The sequence below is a fragment of the Oncorhynchus mykiss genome, chromosome 6 (assembly GCF_013265735.2).
Source record: "Oncorhynchus mykiss isolate Arlee chromosome 6, USDA_OmykA_1.1, whole genome shotgun sequence".
Lineage (NCBI taxonomy): Eukaryota > Metazoa > Chordata > Actinopteri > Salmoniformes > Salmonidae > Oncorhynchus > Oncorhynchus mykiss.
Genome location: NC_048570.1, coordinates 12,725,879 through 12,739,743, shown reverse-complemented (window position 1 = coordinate 12,739,743; position 13,865 = coordinate 12,725,879). Strand labels below are relative to the sequence as shown.

The 13,865-nt window shown below is 44.0% G+C and overlaps 1 protein-coding gene across 1 annotated transcript in view; it reads left to right on the top strand.

Annotated features, from left to right (window-relative positions):
- si:dkey-40c11.2 (drebrin-like protein B) overlaps nt 1-13,865 on the top strand; it is a 48,562-nt gene that overhangs the window by 30,571 nt on the left and 4,126 nt on the right. The window contains exons 5-11 of the mRNA XM_021605293.2: nt 11,219-11,353; nt 11,628-11,705; nt 12,057-12,208; nt 12,363-12,417; nt 12,512-12,586; nt 12,930-13,038; nt 13,246-13,749. Coding sequence (XP_021460968.2) covers nt 11,219-11,353; nt 11,628-11,705; nt 12,057-12,208; nt 12,363-12,417; nt 12,512-12,586; nt 12,930-13,038; nt 13,246-13,749 — 1,108 coding nt within the window. The remainder of the gene's footprint in view (nt 1-11,218; nt 11,354-11,627; nt 11,706-12,056; nt 12,209-12,362; nt 12,418-12,511; nt 12,587-12,929; nt 13,039-13,245; nt 13,750-13,865) is intronic.

Sequence of the window (13,865 nt, the reverse complement as noted above, 5' to 3'; positions counted from 1 at the left end):
ATTGATTTTTATATATATATATATATATATATATATATATATATATATACACGTACGTGTGTGTGTACCAGTCAAAAGTTGACACACCGACTCATTCAAGGGTTTTTCCTTTATTTTTCCTATGTTCTACTTTGTATAATAATAGTGAAGATCTCAAAACTATGAAATAATATGGAATCATGTAGTAACCAAAAAAGTGTTTAACAAATCCAAATATATTTTATATTTGAGATTCTTCAAAGTAGCCACTTTGCCTTGATGACAGCTTTGCACACTCTTGGCATTCTCTCAACCAGCTTCACCTGGAGTTCCCACATATGCTGAGCATTTGTTGGCTGCTTTTTGCTTCCCTCTGCGGTCCAACTCATCCCAAAACATCTCAATTGGGTCGAGGTCAGGTGATTGTGGAGGCCAGGTCATCTGATGCAGCACTTCATCACTCTCCTTCTTGGTCAAATAGCCCTTACACAGCTTGGAGGTGTGTTTTGGGTCTGTCCTGTTAAAAAACAAATTATAGTACCACTAAGCTCAAACCAGATGGGATGGCGTATTGCTGCAGAATGCTGTGGTAGCCATGCTGGTTAAGTGTGCTTTAAATTCTAAATAAATCACAGACAGTGTCACCAGCAAAGCACCCCCACACCACCTCCTCCATCCTTCACGGTGGGAACTACAAATGCGGAGATCATGTGATCATGTTCATCTACTCCGAGATGTGTCTGTTACTTGAACTCTGTAAAGCATTTATTTGGGCTGCAATCTGAGATGCAGTTAACTCTAAGGAACTTATCCTCTGCAGCAGAGGTAATCCTGGGTCTTTTTTCCTGTGGCTTTCCTCATGAGAGCCAGTTTCATCATAGCACTTCATGGTTTTTGCAACTGGACTTGAAGAAACTTTCAAAGTCATGTCTTAAAGTAATGATGGACTGTCATTTCCGTTTGCTTATTTGAGCTGTTCTTGGCATAATATGGACTTAGCCTTATTTGCTAAAAGACCATCTTCTGTATATCACCCCTACCTTGTCACAGCACTGATTGGCTCAAACGAATTAAGAAGGAAAGAAATTCCACAAATTAACAAGGCACAGCTCTTAATTGAAATGCATTCCAGGTGACTACCTCATGAAGCTGGTTGAGAGAATGCAAAGATTGTGGTTACTTTGAAGAATTTCAAACATAAAATATATTTTGATTTGTTTAACACTTTTTTGGTTACTACATGATACCATATTTGTTATTTCATATTTTTGATGTCTTCACTAATATTCTACAATGTAGGAAATACAAATAAAGAAAAACCCTTGAATGAGTAGGTGTCCAATGTCAGATTAAAGCATCTGGGTATTATATTCACATTGCAGTCCTGCTGTTCTTTATGTTTGATGAGCCCTTTCTCTGAGACCTGAGCTTTCCCCATCTCTCTGTCATGTATTAGTCAACATTTTGTCTCCATCACCATGTGGGGTCTATAAAACCACGTGACACTTGTGTCATACAGCGTTACTGGAAGGTGACTTGGATTAATAAACACTTACTCAATCAGGACATACAGCCAGAGCCAGTTTGCTTTTATAGGTTTGGCCAGTCACCTCAAAAGACTAATTCTTACTGTAACCTTGTAAAAGATGTGGCTTCCAGGAAGCTGTGTGAGGTGGTTAACTTCTCGGTAAAAGGACAAAACTCACTTAATCTTCTGATTCATACTGTAATTTTGGTGAGTTGCTTTTTAGGAGAGACTTATTTCTGGTGTAGCGCCCTCGTGTGGTGGAAAGGGCACCAGTGCTCCGTCAACATGCATAGACATTGCGGCACTTCCAGCTGGCCTAATCCTGCTCTGTCGTGAGGCATATTAATACTCCTACAGTGTAGATTAATTTAATTCATTAAATATAGTGTATATCATACTCTTCATTAAATATAGTGTATATCATACTCTTCATTAAATATAGTGTATGTTGTTGTTCCCAGTCCATATGTTAGAGTGCTATATTTGTTTAATACGAAAATACATTTGTGTTCCAGTCTGACAGTTCTGTGAGAAGCTACAGCACCAACTGAAACAACAAACATGACAGAAGGAGAGACTAGGATGTCTAGAAGTAGTGGGAACTGGGTTATTATTGTTGTTTTTTGTCCAAAACCCTTGGAATTATTAGTCAGGATTAGAACATTGGGATGTGTTCTGACCGAGTCAGAAAGCCCCATGGCAATTCTGTTCTCTCTTTCTCTCTTTCTCCCTCTACAAGTCTCAGCTAGCAACTGTGTGAGAGGGTGAATCACCTGCAGCGTTTGAGTGAGTCTCATATTGTATCAACAAGTCTTTTGCACAATTGCTCATTGTTGCTCAATCTAAGTGGAAAAGACCAGTAGACCGTCAGGTAGACAGGTGACAGTGGAAGCAGTTGGGGTGAAAACTAAGGGGGGAAGATTTAGGGGAATGAAGGGAACGAGACAGGACAAGTATAGAGGAGGAAAGTAAAGGGGAGGGAAGGGGAAGGAGTAAGAATGGGAGGATAGGAGAAGTCTATGAAAGATGACAGAGGAGAGGACAGGGTGTGTGAGGGGAGGTCTATGAAAGAGGACCAAGGAGAGGACAGGGTGTGTGAGGAGAGGACAGGGTGTGTGAGGAGAGGTCTATGAAAGAGAGGAGAGGACAGGGTGTGTGAGGTCTATGAAAGAGGACCGAGGAGAGGACAGGGTGTGTGAGGGGAAAGGGAAAAGAGGGGAAGAGAGAGGAGGAGGAGAGGTTGTGTATGTTAATGAGCAAGCTGTTACCTTAGAGACAATATTAGACAGAGGCCTTAGGCTTCTCCTTAATACTGTCTCCTCTATCATCTGAAGCATAATGACAGAGAGACAGTTAGGAGAAGCCTTAGAGGAGGCAGTATTAAGGAGAAGCCTATCATCTGAAACATAATGACAGACCGAGACAGGAGAGGCAGGAGATAATTTACACCCTCTTCACCACAACGCCCTCCTTCCTCCCTCAGGGGAACCTCACACTGCTTGCGAGAAGTTAGGGAGGGAGAATTGAGGGAGGGAGTGCAACTGTGTGTGGGCCTATTAAGTGTGAGCGGACCAAGTAATTGGGCGTCACTCTAAAGCGGGAAGGTGGAATAAACGAGTCAGGAGTAGGTTTTCTTGATTGAACACAGTTCTCTATTGAGGGCATTGGGTCAACACAAACACTCCAACATAATCAATGAACATCTTCCAAGGAAAAACATACATCTTCTTCTCCAGATGAAACAAGAACATAATAGGATTATCTTTAAACTACAACAAAAGTCACGGGATGGTCACCGTCTTAGTGGTTCTTCATGGATCGCTCCTCTGTCTCGGTGGCCATCTTCCAGAGATAGTTTTCCCCCCCCCCCTCTCTGCTGGTTCCATACTCTCTCTTATAGGGGAAGGAGAATATGTCATTAGTACTGTCAGCTGTGCTTAATTGCCTCTGGTTACCTTGTCTCCCATGCCTTGTTGGGCTACTATCCGTGAGCCCATTCTGCCCTCTGGTGGTCCTTCCACATAAGATATTTGCATCTGACTAACAGATTTCAGGTCATTACAATAGCTCCCACCTTGGGCGAATAATTTTGAAAATGCTGCATCATTCACCCAAGTTTTGTCAAAATCGGGCCAGTACTGTCTGAGATATTGCATGTGACTAACGAACGGACAGAGACAGATCCACACTCTGTGGGAGACAATAAAACTAGAAATCAAATCAAATGTATTTATATAGCCCTTCGTACATCAGCTGATATCTCAAAGTGCTGTACAGAAACCCAGCCTAAAACCCCAAACTGCAAGCAATGCAGGTGTAGAAGCACGGTGGCTAGGAAAAACTCCCTAGAAAGGCCAAAACCTAGGAAGAAACCTAGAGAGGAACCAGGCTATGTGGGGTGGCCAGTCCTCTTCTGGCTGTGCCGGGTGGAGATTATAACAGAACATGGCCAAGATGTTAAAATGTTCATAAATGACCAGCATGGTCGAATAATAATAAGGCAGAACAGTTGAAACTGGAGCAGCAGCACGGCCAGGTGGACTGGGGACAGCAAGGAGTCATCATGTCAGGTAGTCCTGGGGCATGGTCCTAGGGCTCAGGTCCTCCGAGAGAGAGAAAGAAAGAGAGAAGGAGAGAATTAGAGAACGCACACTTAGATTCACACAGGACACCGAATAGGATAGGAGAAGTACTCCAGATATAACAAACTGACCCTAGCCCCCCGACACAAACTACTGCAGCATAAATACTGGAGGCTGAGACAGGAGGGGTCAGGAGACACTGTGGCCCCATCGGAGGACACCCCCGGACAGGGCCAAACAGGAAGGATATAACCCCACCCACTTTGCCAAAGCACAGCCCCCACACCACTAGAGGGATATCTTCAACCACCAACTTACCATCCTGAGACAAGGCTGAGTATAGCCCACAAAGACCTCCGCCACGGCACAACCCAAGGGGGGGGGGGGGGGCCAACCCAGACAGGATGACCACATCAGTGAATCAACCCACTCAGGTGACGCACCCCCTCCAGGGACGGCATGAGAGAGCCCCAGTAAGCCAGTGACTCAGCCCCTGTAATAGGGTTAGAGGCAGAGAATCCCAGTGGAAAGAGGGGAACCGGTTCGTTGCTCCAGAGCCATTCCGTTCACCTTCCCACTCCTGGGCCAGACTACACTCAATCATATGACCCACTGAAGAGATGAGTCTTCAGTAGAGACTTAAAGGTTGAGAACGAGTTTGCGTCTCTGACATGGGTAGGCAGACCGTTCCATAAAAATGGAGCTCTATAGGAGAAAGCCCTGCCTCCAGCTGTTTGCTTAGAAATTCTAGGGACAATTAGGAGGCCTGCGTCTTGTGACCGTAGCGTACGTGTAGGTATGTACGGCAGGACCAAATCAGAGAGATAGGTAGGAGCAAGCCCATTTAATGCTTTGTAGGTTAGCAGTAAAACCTTGAAATCAGCCCTTGCTTTGACAGGAAGCCAGTGTAGACAGGCTAGCACTGGAGTAATATGATATATTTTTTTGGTTCTAGTCAGGATTCTAGCAGCCGTATTTAGCACTAACTGAAGTTTATTTAGTGCTTTATCCGGGTAGCCGGAAAGTAGAGCATTGCAGTAGTCTAACCTAGAAGTGACAAAAGCATGGATTAATTTTTCGGCATCATTTTTGGAGAGAAAGTTTCTGATTTTTGCAATGTTACGTAGATGGAAAAAAGCTGTCCTTGAAATGGTCTTGATATGTTCTTCAAAAGAGAGATCAGGGTCCAGAGTAACGCCGAGGTCCTTCACAGTTTTATTTGAGATGACTGTACAACCATTAAGATTAATTGTCAGATTCAACAGAAGATCTTTTTGTTTCTTGGGACCTAGAACAAGCATCTCTGTTTTGTCCGAGTTTATAAGTAGAAAGGTTGCAGCCATCCACTTCCTTATGTCTGAAACACATGCTTCTAGCAAGGGCAATTTTGGGGCTTCACCATGTTTCATTGAAATGTACAGCTGTGTGTCATCCGCATAGCAGTGAAAGTTAACATTATCTTTTCAAATGACATCCCCAAGAGGTAAAATATATAGTGAAAACAATAGTGGTCCTAAAACGGAACCTTGAGGAACACCGACATTTACAGTTGATTTGTCAGAGGACAAACCATCCACAGAGACCAACTGATATCTTTCCGACAGATAAGATCTAAACCAGGCCAGAACTTGTCCGTGTAGACCAATTTGGGTTTCCAATCTCTCCAAAAGAATGTGGTGATCGATGGTATCAAAAGCAGCACTAAGGTCTAGGAGCACGAGGACAGATGCAGAGCCTCGGTCCGATGCCATTAAAATGTCATTTACCACCTTCACAAGTGCCGTCTCAGTGCTATGATGGGGTCTAAAACCAGACTGAAGCATTTCGTATACATTGTTTGTCTTCAGGAAGGCAGTGAGTTGTTGCGCAACAGCCTTTTCTAAACTTTTTGAGAGGAATGGAAGATTCGATATAGGCCGATATTTTTTTATATTTTCTGGGTCAAGGTTTGGCTTTTTCAAGAGAGGCTTTATTACTGCCACTTTTAGTGAGTTTGGTACACATCCGGTGGATAGAGAGCCGTTTATTATGTTCAACATAGGAGGGCCAAGCACAGGAAGTAGCTCTTTCAGTAGTTTAGTTGGAATAGGGTCCAGTATGCAGCTTGAAGGTTTAGAGGCCATGATTATTTTCATCATTGTGTCGAGATATAGTACTAAAACACTTGAGCGTCTCTCTTGATCCTATGTCCTGGCAGAGTTGTGCAGACTCAGGACAACTGAGCTTTGAAGGAATACGCAGATTTAAGGAGTCCGTAATTTGCTTTCTAATAATCATAATCTTTTCCTCAAAGAAGTTCATGAATTTATCACTGCTAAAGTGAAAGTCATCCTCTCTTGGGGAATGCTGCTTTTTAGTTAGCTTTGCGACAGTATCAAAAAGGAATTTCGGGTTGTTCTTATTTTCCTCAATTAAGTTAGAAAAATAGGATGATCGAGCAGCAGTAAGGGCTCTTCGGTACTGCACAGTACTGTCTTTCCAAGCTAGTCGGAAGACTTCCAGTTTGGTGTGGCGCCATTTCCGTTCCAATTTTCTGGAAGCTTGCTTCAGAGCTCGGGTATTTTCTGTGTACCGGGGAGCTAGTTTCTTATGAGAAATGTTTTTAGGGGTGCAACTGCATCTAGGGTATTGCGCAAGGTTAAATTGAGTTCCTCAGTTAGGTGGTTAACTGATTTTTGTCCTCTGGCTTCCTTGGGTAGACAGAGGGAATCTGGAAGGACATCAAGGAATCTTTGTGTTGTCTGTGAATTTATAGCACGACTTTTGATGATCCTTGGTTGGGGTCTGAGCAAATTATTTGTTGCAATTGCAAACGTAATAAAATGCTGGTCCGATAGTCCAGGATTATGAGGAAAAGCATTAAGATCCACAACATTTATTCCATGGGACAAAACTAGGTCCAGCGTATGACTGTGACCGGGAGTGGGTCCAGAGACATGTTGGACAAAACCCACTGAGTCGATGATGGCTCCGAAAGCCTTTTGGAGTGGGTCTGTGGACTTTTCCATGTGAATATTAAAGTCACCAAAGATTAGAATATTATCTGCTATGACTACAAGGTCCGATAGGAATTCAGGGAACTCAGTGAGGAACGCTGTATATGGCCCAGGAGGCCTGTAAACAGTAGCTATAAAAAGTGATTGAGTAGGCTGCATAGATTTCATGACTAGAAGCTCAAAAGACGAAAACGTCATCAAATAGTGACACAAGGAATAAATAAATAAATAACATGGCTATATACAGAGTCGATGTGTAGGGCTACTAGGTAGATATGTACAGTGGCAAGAAAAAGTATGTGAACCCTTGGATTTAATAACTGGTTGACCCTCCTTTGGCAGCAATAACCTCAACCAAACATTTTCTGTAGTTGCGGATCAGGGAGAATTTTAGACCATTTTAGACCATTCCAGTTTCAGTTCAGCAATATTATTGGGATTGTCTGGTGTGAACGGCTCTCTTGAGGTCATGCCACAGCATCTCAATTGGGTTGAGGTCAAGACTCTGCCTGGGCCACTCCAGAAGGCATATTTTTTTCTGTTGAAGCCATTCTGTTGTTGACTTACTTCTGTGTTTTGGGTCGTTGTCCTGTTGCATCACCCAACTTCTGTTGAGCTTCAATTGGCGGACAGATAGCTTTACATTCTCCTGCAAAATGTCTTGATAAACTTGGGAATTTGTATTACCGCCAATGATAGCAAGCTGTCCAGGTCCTGAGGCAGCAAAGCAGCCCCAAACCATGATGCTCCCTTCACCATACTTTACAGTTGGGATGAGGTTTTGATGTTGGTGTGCTGTGACATTCTTTCTCCACACATAGTGTTGTGTGTTCCATGCAAACAACCCAACTGTAGTTTCATCTGTCCACAGAATATTTTGCCAGTAGCGCTATGGAAAATCCAGGTACACTGTTGCAAACTTTAGATGTGCAGCAATGTTTATTTTGGACAGCAGTGGCTTTTTCCGTGGTGTTCTCCTATGAACACCATTCTTGTTTAGTGTTTTTTTATGTATATGTTTTGTTCGGTAAAGTTCATATTTATATCCAAAAATCTTATTTTACATTGGCGTGTTATGTTCAGTAGTTCCAAAACATGCAGTGATATTGCAGAGAGCCACATGAATTCACAGAAATACTCATTATAAATGTTGATGAAAATTCAAGTGTTATGCATGGAACTTTAGATACACTTCTCCTTAATGCAACCGCTGTGTCAGATTTCAAAAGAACTTTACGGAAAAAGCACAATCTGCTCAGAGCCCAAACCAGCCAGAGAAATATCCGCCGTCAGGTAGTCAAAATTAGTCATAAGATCATTATAAATATTCCCTTACCTTTGATGATCTTCATCAGAATGCACTCCCAGGAATCGCAGTTCCACAATAAATGCTTGTTTTGTTCGATACTGTCCATCATTTATGTCCATTTATGTCCAAATAACTTATTTTGTTAAGGCGTTTGGTAAACAAATCCAAAAGCACGATCTGGTCCAGTCGGACGAAAAGTTCAAAAAGTTATATTACAGGTCGAAGAAACTTGTCAAACAAAGTATAGAATCAATCTTTAAGATGTTTTTATCATAAATGTTCAATAATGTTCCAACCGGAGAATTCCATTGTCTGTAGAAAAGCAATGGAACGAAAGATGCCTCTCATGATACCTCCCCCTTAGTCAAACAGCTCCCATCTGGCCCCCCTTCACACGAGAAGCCTGAAACAATGTTCTAAAGACGGTTGACATCTAGTGGAAGTCTTAGGAAGTGCAAAATAACCCATATCCCACTGTGAATTTGATAGGGGTGAGTTCAAAAACTACAAACCTCAGATTTCCCACTTCCTGTTTGGTTTTTGCCTGCCATATGAGTTCTGTTATACTCACAGACATCATTCAAACAGTTTTAGAAACTTCAGAGTGTTTTTTATCCAGATCTACTAATAATATGCATATCGTATATTCTGGGGATGAGTAGCAGGCAGTTGAATTTGGGCATGCTTTTCATCCAAAATTCAGAATGCTGCCCCCTATCCTAGAGAAGTTAACCTGTTTAAAGGTCTTACTCACATCGGCTACGGAGAGTGTGATCACACAGTCGTCTAGAACAGCTGGTGCCGCGAGCATAGTTCACTGTTGCTTGCCTCGAAGAGAGCATTGAAGGCATTTAGCATGTCTAGTAGGCTTGCGTCACTGGGCAACTCGCGGCTGCATTTTCTTTTGTATTCCGCAATAGTTTGCAAGCCCTGCCACAAGCAACAGAGACGGTGTAGTAGGATTCAATCTTTGTCCTGTATTGAAGCTTTGCCTGTTTGATGGTTCGTCGGAGGGTGTAGCAAGGATTTCTTATAAGCGTCCGGGTTAGTGTCTCGCTCCTTGAAAGTGGTAGCTCTAGCCTTTAGCTCAGTGTGGGAGTTTCCTGTAATCCATGGCTTCTGGTTGGGATATGTACGTACAGTACGGTCACTGTGGGGACAACTTCGTCGATGCACTTATTAATGCCATCAAATGAGTGCCGGAACATATTCCAGACTGTGCTAGTGAAATAATCATGTAGTTTAGCATCCTCTTCAGCAGACCACTTCTGTATTGAGTGTGTCACTGGTACTTTTGAAGTTTTGCTTGTAAGCAGGAATAAGGAGGATATGTTCAGATTTGCTAACTGGAGGGTGCGGGAGAGCTGTGTATGTGTCTCTGTGTGTGGAGTAAAGGTGATCTAGTTTTTTTTTCTCGCTGCTAGTTGCGCAGGTGACATGCTGGTAGAATGGAGGTAAGACGGATTTAAGGTTTTCTGCATTGAAATCACCGGCCACGAGGAGAGCCGTCTCTGAATGAGCATCTTCTTGTTTGCTTATAGTCCTATACAGCTCGTTGAGTGCAGTCTTAGTGCCAGCATCTGTTTGTGGTGTTAAATAAACAGCTACGAAAAATATGGATGAAAGCTCTCTTGGTAGATAAGCTGTAAACCATACTATCATGAGGTATTCTAACTCAGACGAACAGAATTAAAAAAATAAATGTTTGACGAGCATAACCTTGAAACTTCCTAAATATTAGAGATCGCGCACCAGCTGTTGTTAACAAAGAGACACACACCACGTCCTTGAGGTTACATTTCTGTCCTGCCGATTCATATAAAAACCAGATAGAATATGTTTTTTGAGAAACATAGGATCTTAGTTCTTCAGGTCCCGTTGATAGGATAGTCTCGAACGGAGTTTGTTCTCCAGAGGTTGTACATTGACCAATAGAAAAGAGGGTAGAGGCGGATGATTTACTCGCCTCCGTTGCTTCATCGGGGCACCCACACGTCGACCTCTATATCGCTGTCTTTCTGGTCCAGGTTGGTCATTCGTCATTGTTGAATATCTGCATCCTGTCTGCTCTTTCCACTTTCCCCTCACCTAATATGCAACAACTGTTTTACATTCCTTGTGCTTTCTGTGAATTCTCTCTTCCTCCCCCTACACACTCTCTCCCGTTTCTACACCTCTCTCTTCCCTTTCTATCTCTTCCAAACTGATACGTTTCGTCCTGTCTTCTCTAGTGTAAGCCAGAGACTCGTTTTGTCTGTCCTCATCGCTAAAGCTGTTACACAACGAAGTCCACAGCCAAGAGGAAACCACTGGGGGGAAAAGCTTTCAAAGAACTACTTCAGTGTGTGTGTGTGTGGGGGTGTGTGTGTGTACATATGATTTCAGGGGGTAAATGAAAAAGGTGGGAAAATATCCCTTTCTCTCATTTGGAATGCCGGAGTAGAATTCTATCTGAGCGATGTAGTTTCACACATTTTGATACTGTAGCAGCCAATAAAAATGCCATTATTTCGTCCGGAAAGTTCAAGTGACATCATGCAAAGAGTCTGTGGCACAGCTGTAGTGTGCAGACCAATTTACAGCTGAAGGTTATCCTCGCTTGGAATGTCAAACAATGTTCAGGACCGCAACTTGTTTCCCTTCAATAATCTTTCATGCTGACATGTTTCAGAACAAGCTTGTTCATCAGAGCACTGTCTGGGGCAGAGATGAACATGCAGCAACCAACCTGACACTAGTGCATTATAGACTTGACATCAGATGCCGGTGTAGCAGCTCCCCACTGTACTCACACACACACTCTCTCTCGCTCTCGCTCTCTCAGGAGGCCTATGTGTTTATCAGTGCTGAGAGTAAGGAGGATGTGACAGAGGAGAAGATAGGTGCTGAGCTCAGTAAAGTCCGCTCCCCGACAGAGCATGTCAGAAGAATCAGTCGGTCCAAGGACAAGGAGACAGTGGTGAGTGGTCCCCTTGCAATACCATATCTATCCACAAGAGGGGGTGCTAACACCTGGACACATCCTGGAACTGTGCCACACATTCAGATTCTCTGTTTTAATCTCTTGTCATAAATTGTACTTACTGTATGTTTAAAAAATCAATAAAAAATCAATCACAAGTTAAAAACACCCAAGGCTCCTTGTCAATAGTCTAAGTTACAAACTGTGTGTTCAAACAGTGTTGTTCTCCATTAACACTCTTTCCTCTGCGTCTGTATCTCTCTGTTGACAGGGCACGAACTACAGGAAGACTAACGCTGCCATGGAGATGAGCCGCGCCAACAGAGACTCCTTCTGGGCACGTGCAGAGGTAGTTTACACAGGCACACAGTCACAGTTACCCTCAGGTAGCCTAGTGGTTAGAGCTTTGGGCCAGTAACTGAAAGGTTGCTAGATCGAATACCTGAGCTTACAAGGTAAAAATCTGTCGTTCAGCACAAGGCAGTTAACCCACTGTTCCTAGGCCGTCATTGTAAATAAGAATTAGTTCTTAACTGACTTGCCTAGTTAAACAAAGATAAATTAAAATTTTAAAAAGTTACCCTCATAGCTTAGACAGTTTTTCTAGTATTTACCTTCAATGTTCACATCACATCTTTAAAGTTCATATTATCTACTGTTATTAAGTCTTCATCTATTGTGTTCCATCTCTCTCTCTCAGCGTGAGGAGGAGCGGAGGAAGGAAGAGGAGAGGAAGCGTGCAGTGGAGGACAGACGACGTTGGGAGAAAGAAAGAGTTTGGAAGGAACAGAAAGAGGCTGATGAGAGGGAGAGGAAGATGAACGAGAAACTACAGATGATCGAAGAGCAGAGGTCAGGACTAGGACACACACACACTGACTCAAGACTCAAACGATCTCTGACTCAAGGGTAGCCTCTTGTGGCCATGTCAGGTATTGAATGTGTCATCATAATTGGAAAGGCTACCTAAGACCTATAAGGTATTTGACATCTCTGTATCTCTCAGGAGAATGCAGGTCCAGCTGGAGGCAGAAGTGAGGAAACAAGAGAAATCTAGATGGGTGAGAGAAATAACCAATTAGTGAGGAAGTTATTGGGCTACTTAAGTGTGTCTGAACTCTTGTCTGAATTCTGACCTCTGTTGGGGTGTGGCAGGAGCTGCAGGAGAGAGAGCATGAGGAGGACATGAGATTTCGCTTCAGACGCAGCGAGTCCATTGAGAAAGCAGCAGTGAGTCTCTCATACTGACCTCTCTTTTCCATATAAACTCCCATCATACTCTTCTCTAAACATACTACTTCCTTACCTGTTGTACCTCTCGCATACAATGTATCCCAATGCTCTGAAATGGCTTCCTAGTCTGCTGTCCTTCATCTGCACAGATCTGAAAACACAGGATAGGGCAAAGGAATATGGCCTTTTATAGGAACCTGTCCGCTTCTGTTAAGCCAGCGCAGATGAAGGAAAGGAATGGAAAGGAAGGAGTAGAGGAGGCAGCTCTAGACTATTGAGACCTGTAGTTTCCTTTACATCATTCAGTAAAGCATGGTGTGATTCCTCCTCCTACCTGTAGGAGGCAGCGATGCTGGTATCACAGCGCTCCATGAACCCCAGAGAGTTCTTCAGACAGCTGTCGTCAGTATCCTCCCATAGCCCATCCAGCCCCGGCTCCCCCCGCACAGGTAAGTCCTGTGTGTGTGTGTGTGTGTGTGTGTGTGTGTGTGTGTGTGCGTTTATAAGCGTTGACAAACCAAGAAGTGGCTCTACGCAATGTGTGATTATGAAGCCAGTAACAGTCAATCATGCCTGAACCTTAACAACCATTATCTGCCTGGTTGCAGTGTATTTCTTCATGTTGGTCTTTCTTCCCTCCCTCTCTCTCCACACAGTCAAACCTCCATTAAGGCGGTACCAGCGCAGCTTGACTGACACAGCATTCAACTTTGGGAAATCGGACAGCCCCACCCCCACTTCCCCCCGCAGTCCCACATTGGTCTCCCGCTTCCCAACCTCCCCCTTCCACCGCACCATGTCCCCGCCCAGCCCCATCTTCCGCCCAATCACCTCTCCCCAGAGCCCTCGCGTGCCCCTGGTGTCCCCTCCGAAATCGGCCCTCCACTCATCCCCACCTGTCTCAGCCCAGGCTACTCTCCCATCACCCAGCCTCCAGTCTCAGCTCCAAACCCAGCCCTCTGCCCTCCCAGCCTCTCCAGGCCTCCTCACCAACATGTCCCTCACCTCCCCTCTAGAGAACCAGCTCCAGGCCCAGTTCCTGCCCCACTCTCCCCAGTCCCAGCCTGAGTGCTTCCCCTATCCCCTAGTTTCCCTGAAGCCTGTCTCAGCACCACAGCCTCCTACTGCCCCTGTGCCAGAGAGTCCACTGCAGCCAACAGGTAGTTCCCCATCATACACACAGCCTACTGTAGAATGACCATTGATGTCTTTCATACCATTGTAGTGGGTTCTCAGTTTACCAGGGCTGCACTTAAAACAACATTGGTAATTATCT